At 36.6% G+C, this 7,964-nt stretch overlaps 1 protein-coding gene across 1 annotated transcript in view; it reads right to left on the reverse strand.

Moving 5' to 3' along the window:
* Nucleotides 1-7,452, reverse strand: part of BCKDHB (branched chain keto acid dehydrogenase E1, beta polypeptide) — a 136,890-nt gene extending 129,438 nt beyond the window's left edge. Inside the window, exons 1-2 of the mRNA XM_009333128.1 lie at nucleotides 7,380-7,452; nucleotides 4,214-4,282 (exon numbers count right to left, since the gene is read on the reverse strand). Coding sequence (XP_009331403.1) covers nucleotides 4,214-4,282; nucleotides 7,380-7,443 — 133 coding nt within the window. The 5' untranslated portion in view covers nucleotides 7,444-7,452. The remainder of the gene's footprint in view (nucleotides 1-4,213; nucleotides 4,283-7,379) is intronic.
* Between the last annotated feature and the right edge of the window lie 512 nt (nucleotides 7,453-7,964).

The raw sequence follows: 7,964 nt of genomic DNA on the forward strand, positions 1-7,964 counted from the left end.
GGGAAAGAGACAAGAAATAAAACAAGAATATGCCTTCCAGTGTGCAAGACCAGAGGGAGGGGACAAAGGAAAAAACTGTACAAGACTTATTTCCCTTCCCTTATCTAAAAGGAACTCTCTACATAAAAATTTCAGGGAGTCCACTCATTTGCAGGGCAGAGGATTACACAGCAACAGATTTCTAAGCATTCAGTTCATGCAAAACATACTAACACCAATACAGAATCATGAGCAGCAAAGCAATGCCAGAAAACTGGAATCGCCCGTTTCAGATGTTGATGTATGATGTATAGAAACAAACATACCATCCTAAGTCATAGATATCATGGAAAAGAAACTTCCACACACTGACTTTTTTTACATATGATTCCTCAATTAAAAATTTTCGAACAAAATTCTTTGTAGCATGTCAAAAATTCATCCAATCAAAAATTAGGATTTATTTCCTTACAAAGTCAATGAGCTTGACTTCTTTCACTTACTAGTATAGGCCTCTAACTGTGTTTGTATTACAACATTACTCTACACTCAGGCTTAAATGGCTTTCCTGGCAAAAAAAGGTTTTAGATTTGATGACGCATTTATTCTAAAAGCAAATTTCTTCTCCATCTCTCCAGAGACTTCAGTAACAGTCTGGATAGCAACCAGCATCTGTATAGTACTACTACTGAGTAGATCCTACTATATTATCAGGTGATATTTAGACCTTGACGTCTATAAACGTGCTTAAAAAGGAACTATCAGTTTGTATCAAAATAACTAGTTATAGGCATAGACTGCCACCTAGTGATTTTGATTATCTACAAAAAAAAAAAAAAGACAAAGAAAAAACCAAACAACCTCTCTCTTCCAGGAGAGGAGAAAAAACACATTCATTCCTTCATATTTTACATCAACATGTAAAGAAACAACCTCATATTATATCACTTGTATCTCTTATTATTACATTGATGGTAAATGTAGGAGGGCAAGTCAGTAAGTGTATGTAATCTTCCTTGTACAGGTAAGATCCATGAGGATGCTTGTTCATTGATTCTGTCTGGGATTCCTCCTTATTTTACATGGACTCTAGCCTTCGCATAAAACAAGCAGAGCATCCAGAACCTATTTAATCTCCAAGACAACACTGACAGACAGCCACACCCCCCTCAAAATTTTGGATTCCTTCAATTTTTGCACTTTCAGTCTTTCCTGGTTCTCCTCAGCATTGTAACTATATTTTCAGTACATCCTGTAGTTCATCTTTGCCGTTCCCTCTTCAGCCACTGCCTGTTTTCTATAGGATTTCACTATTAATGAAGAAAGAAGCCAAAAGTTACCTGTGTCATCTTAACTGCCTTACAAGGTTGAATTATCATTATGTGAATGACTCCTAAATTCACCTTTTATCTTCAGACTTCTCTTTCTGTCCAAACTCATATTTCAGATATTGCCTTCATTTACTTAAAGGCACCTCATCAGCAGCATGAAGAACTCATTTATTTTTCCTGTCAAGCCTTATCCACCCTCTTCTCTCTCAATCACTATCAACACCTTCAGTTCACTTCTCACCTAGACCTAAATCTCAGAATCTGCAAGATAAATGGATCTTAGGAAGATCTTTCTATAATGAATCTGTAAGACAAACTTGGCGTTTTTTTAAGCAGGAATACAGTAAAAAGCTTTTCAAATTTCTCCTTCTCTTCCAGCTAACACACTTTTCCTCTAGCAAATACAATCTTTGCAACGCTCTGAATGAATGTGGAGAGTTTCCTACCTTGTTAATTTGATCTCACCAGCACTTTATGTACCCACCCATTTTATTTTACAATCACATGAAACAAGAGCACTACTTAGTTCTTCCTTATCAAATCTATACTCTTATTCACCATAAAGATGTCAGTACCCTTTTTGATCAAATGGCAATACTAGCTTTCATTAGCCCTTGTTCAATGTTCATACAAGTACTTCCACAATTTCTCATGTTGCCTCTCATGCTTTAAAGGAGTTCTTTTCAAACATTCCCAAAGTCACGTCATATCTTCCTCAAAAATCTCATTAAAAATCTTTGTTGTTATACCCATAAAATACATCTGATTCTAGCTAGGCTGCTGATGTGCTGTGACTGCTGCTTATCATACTAACACAGTGTAAATAGTTCTTTGCACCCCCTCAACAGTACCCCTGCACTCTGGGGCAGGGGCTATCACAGAGTCTTGGAACAGCACTGGCACTTCTGAATACACCATCAATAAAATGCTACTACAAGAATTAAATAATGCCTTTCCTTCATTCCAATATTATATGACTTTCTTACATCAAAGAAAACCAACAAGTGACTGTCAAAGCAACACCCTAACAATATAAAATTTGCTCCTTTTGTCTTTTAAACTGGTGATGTTCACTAAAAGACAAGAAGGTTGCTTATGGAGCCATCTGCAGCTGTTGCTTATTTCCCAAATGAAGTCTTCTGTTGCCCATGTTTCCAGCAACCGACTGCTGTCTCAGAGGCTTCATTTTCACATGAAGTCTAGTAAACAGAGTTAACGTATCACACCAGAGCACTCTAACTCAACCTCAACATGCAGCACTAAAGATCATTGCTAATAAAAGTCCTATCCAAACTATTTGAACATTAATGTATAAACCAGAGAGTGAAAAGACATCCACATAATAATTGAAGCAGAGAAACAAGACAACAAAATATGGTTATGTTTCTAAAACTTCTTAAAAGTATAGTCTTCCTCCTCTCCCTTTTTTGGTTCACTCCAAAAAAGTGGATCTTGGTGATCTCCAAGATGGCAGTAACTCATCTCCTCCAGATGAGGAAAATGAAACAGATTTAATCACCGGCTGCAAGTGGTCCCAGTCATCCTGGTGCCTTGAAGAAAGTAAGCTGCTGAAACTTAACATTTTATAACCTCTTATTCTGTTTAATAGCCCAGTGGGGGAGACAGCAACTGCCAAATTAAAAGATGTCAGGTTACTGTATCCACAACCAGTTTCCAAGACCTGTAAATTGCTATGTACTACCTAGCCTGCCATACATGGAAACATTGATTCTTTTTTTAGCATTCCAGTAACAGTACTTCTCACAGCAAAACGGGTACTTAATGAAACGACACCAAATGGATAACCAAAGAAGAAACTTAATTGGAAGAACAGTGAAGGACTTTGAAAAGCCATCTAGATTTTCCAACCAGGTATCACTAACTAGGTGGCTAAATTCTAGCCATGAAGAACTGTGAACGTGACACATATGCTTGTGCAACAACATACGGTCTGAAAGAAAGTCTTTTCCTTCCCCCCACCTTTCTTAGAAGCCATGGATACTCAGCTGTAGGAGTCTGTCCCCCAGAAATAGTAGAACTAAGTTTCTTCCAAAATAAACACAATATACGGATTAATTTAAATCACAGATCACACAAGACATTTTTAAAAGCTCCTGCAAGTTTAAAAGAAATTCCCTATTTAAAACTTACTTAAAAAATAAGTTTTCAATAAAAATTAAAAAGTTCCTTCAAGTAACTATTTTTCCTTGTCCACTGAACTCGCCTCAACTGTCTGAGGTACGAGATTATTAAGTACCATCGTACTTTTCATATACTTTTGCAAACCTGTTTTTCCTATCTAGTGATAAAGGCTACTTCTAAGATTCTTTGAGGCAAAGGTTGTACCATTCCTCTGAATGCCTTCACATGAGTCTCCCAAACAAGTAAACCAATCGCATTCTAGATGAAGCACAAGCAGAGCTATAACACACCATTTCTATATTGCCTTTCCAGGCCATGCTAGAAAATACTATATTTAACAAAGAGTTTAAATCCATTTTAATGTAATTCCTTCACAGTTCTTGACCTACAGATAGGACCCAAAAAGCATCACCATGTATTGTTGCTAAGAGGCTTTAATTTGATTACAGCAATTAAATGGGGCCACAATGATGAATATCTGGTCCAATTGCAGTTTAAAAAAATGAAGTTATTTTGATAAAGTTAGTTGAAGAAATAGAAGACTCCTGAAATTATGTCAGCAAGTTTCAAAAGCTTTGAAAGCTTACATAAACAGTAACATGTTCAAAATTTTTCTATTTCCAAGGACAGAAAGGAAAACAGAAGTCCATTTACAAGGCTTCTCTCCCATGTGTACTGCTCTCCTCCCACAAACCATAGAGGGGTACAAAAGAAAAGAGATGCTAATATGAAAATAATGTCAGATTTAAAAGTTAACTTACCATATTTGTCTCGCAAGCCAACTGTACACCTGAAGACTCCACCAAAGGCCACATCTTCACCAAATACTACTGAAAAGTAAGAAAGTAGAGGAGGCTAATGTTACTCCAATGCATCTTATTTTTAACGAATGTGTTTCAAAGTTTTTTATGAGACACTAACATAAGTAGCACCTAACATTTCATTTTACTTCAAGATCTATCTAGACATTTATTTATCTAAGCATTTCTCATGCACAGCCTAACTATAACAAATGAAGAACGAAGGTTAATGAGGAATCGGTACAGCAACAAAACTATGTCTCAAAACAGAATTCATGAAACTGATTCAGCTATGCTTTCATTAAACCATCTATTTATTTTTCTGAAATATTCTATAATATCACAATATCTGTATCTAAATGAATAAAAGCAATTCCAAGAAACAATTACATTCAACCACTAAAGAGTCATTGAAGTTATGTGTTCTGCTTCAGCTGGTAACCATTGGCATTCTTCATCCACAGATTTCAGTAAATGTAGTGTTTTGAAAAATGTCAAATTGAAGTTTTCTTCAAAATACCAATCCAACATGAAATTTCAAACCTTCTCCAAACATACTTGCCAGATCCCTGAAGAGTGACTTCAGAGGAACTCCTCTACAGAAAAGATGGGTATCTAATAACCAGGACAACTCTCAGTATTCAACACTACTATCCTTACAGTGTGGGTGATGTAGCCAATAAAGTTTTAAATGCAAAGTAATTGCCTTTAAAATTTAGCTTCATATCAACTAGTCGGGGGGGGTGTCTTTGAATTTATGGAATGATGACATCTAATTTCTCTTAAAACAGTTCTGTTATTCAATTCACAGAAATAAGTATTGCTTATTTCAATTTTTTTAAGCATGTAAGAGATGTGCAGCAGTATCACCAACAGCAGCTTGCATGAATGGGGGTCAGTTCTGATAATTCCCAAATTCCTCAATACTCTCCATATTCTAAAGGATGTGAGATATGATAATGAGTTAGCCTCCTTGCCTTTCAAATATTATTTTTATTTAAATAAAATACATTTCTGATTGGAAGCACTAAAAAGGATTAACACACTTCTGACAATCATATTAATGACAGCACTTAAAGAAAAATAACTTGTATAATAATGTAAAACCCATGCAGTCTTGGAGTACATAGAATCATAGAATCATTAAGGTTGGAAGAGACCTCTAAGATCATCGAGTCCAACTGTCAACCCACCACCACCGTGCCCACTAAACCATGGCCCTAAGCGCCTCATCTACACGTCCTTTAAATACTTCCAGGGATGGTGACTCAACCACTTCCCTGGGCAGCCTCTTCCAATGTTTAACTACTCTTTCAGTAAAGACATTTTTCCTCATGTCCAATCTAAACCTCCCCTGGCGCAACTTGAGGCCATTTCCTCTTGTCCTATCGCCAGTTACTTGGGAGAAGAGACCAACACCCACCTCGCTACAGCCTCCTTTCAGGTAGTTGTAGAGAGCAATGAGGTCTCCCCTCAGCCTCCTTTTCTCCAGGCTAAACAACCCCAGTTCCCTCAGCCGCTCCTCATAAGACTTGTGCTCCAGACCCCTCACCAGCCTCGTTGCCCTTCTCTGGGCATGAAGTGTGTATGAAGTGAAGTATGTCCCCAAGATCATCTCTCTAGTTCATTTTTAATATTAATTTGTTTGCTTTCTTATGTACTTAAAATCTTAAGGCCTTTCCAGTACCATATGGCTACTCACTTTTGAGCCAGCTGGCACAAAAAAAATCCCATTTAATGCTGCTATCAGCAAACTTGCATAGATTTACTCATTCTGTTCAGCCACTGAAAATATTTTCCTGGACAGCTTCTAATTCTCAACAACACAAGTATGAGGATTTCCACTACTTAAACAACAGTTGCTCAATTCCCATACAACTAAAAACACATGAAGGACATGCTTTCTATTGCAAGAAGTGCTAATTAATTCCGTTAAGTAGAGTGATACTGACAACTCACACGTCTGGACTGTAGAACTCCAACATGGTCTTGCAAAGGGCTTTGCAAAGATCCAGCCCTGCAAAGCTGAGGAGCAAGACTGGAACCTTAGAGTGACTAAATGGGTGGAGACTATATATGAGTTCAGGTTCCTGCTGGACTAACATTCTACTTATTTTTATATGGCTGATTCTACAGAAATAGCACTAAAATCTGTTCTTGGCACTAATTTACCCTCAGTTGTCTAAGTTTAATTTTAAAAAGGTGATTATAATACAGCTGTAGATTGAGAGGGAATGTATACAGGCATAGTACTGGACAGACAACATGGAATTTGTCCTAATAAATTAGATGATTAGTCAGACTTCAAGTAGTTCAAGCAGTGCCAAAAAGAGTTACTAACACAAAAAAGAAAAACCAAAAAAGAAAAACCAAAATTACACAAGATCATACAGCTTTTGCAGCTGTGTTCATGACATTAAACATCTCTTTCAGATATCTGACCATCTTCATACCTTTGTTATGACAACAGAAGCAACAGACCTCCTGTTATGTACAAGAATTAAAAGTGGAATAAACAGTTTTCTGCAAAAGAGTTTAGGATAACCCTTTTAAATCAAGCTATGATGAACGAGCTTCTTCAAAGTTATAGGTTAGCCAGACTGCAAAAGCCTAGAAAATCTTACATTTTTATGCACAACAATGAACAGAAATCAGTAAAGCTGGAAAGGAATTTCGGAAGGCAGGGAAGGAGAGAAGGGAGAATGGACAGAGCAAGGAATATATAGTCTCTAAAAAACATCACTTTTTGAGCATAGAGAGTTGAAGGAATTAAAAACTAAGATTTACATTTTAAAAACTCCTTTACTTACTGGTGGGACTCAAACTGCCCTTAAGTACAGTTCACATCAGTAATACCAGAAGCACGTTAAGCAATGCATCTTTCTGTCCCAACTTTCAAGCAAAATACACCTAGCTAATACAGAAAACACAACTGCACCTTAGATCACATAATCCATTAATAATCTGTTAATACAACACATTTTTAAGTTTTGTTTGAGATCAAAATGTAGAAATAACTTATTAGAAAACTTTAAAGGCCACAAGAAATGCCTTAAATACTGTACACAAATAGGTAAAACAAAATGCAATTTCTACAAAGCAAAACACACTAACAAGTATAGTATACCTGCAGTCGGATCTTTGGCTAAAGCATTGTCCAAGGCACTTGTTATGGATTGGAAGAGATTCATCTTCTGAGTTTGCCCTGTGTGAAAGTGATTATTTAGCCATTTAATTTTGTTCAAAACACAAAGTACATTAAAAAACACTGCTACAAAACATGACTAAAAACTTAGTTAACAGTCATAAACAAGATCCCTGTTAGGAGTAACCCAAGACTTATTTGCTGAGTAAACTTAAATTATGGAGTAGATGGGGTTGAGCATGGTATACTTTGCAATCCCAAGGACTATAATTCTACTACCCTGCATTCAACCTTTTTTTCAAAAACTATGCTCTTAGCTAGAGCAAATGCAGCTTTGCAATGCTTAGTCAAACACTAGGAACAATGACTAATTCAACGGTTTTTCAAAGGAAGAAACCATAGGAAAGCATTATTGTTTTGAGGATTGGGATCCTTTCTCCTAAGATTCACCAGATCTCATTAAGCTTACTTCATCATTCTTCAATTATTTTTTTTTAAAGCTCCAGCCTTTCCTCTTTACAGACACCTATTATTATCAGAAGTTTTCTAGACCACCGGCCTGCTCTC

Source organism: Pygoscelis adeliae, unplaced genomic scaffold (genome assembly GCF_000699105.1).
Source record: "Pygoscelis adeliae isolate BGI_AS28 unplaced genomic scaffold, ASM69910v1 Scaffold57, whole genome shotgun sequence".
In the NCBI taxonomy this organism is placed as follows: Eukaryota; Metazoa; Chordata; class Aves; order Sphenisciformes; family Spheniscidae; genus Pygoscelis; species Pygoscelis adeliae.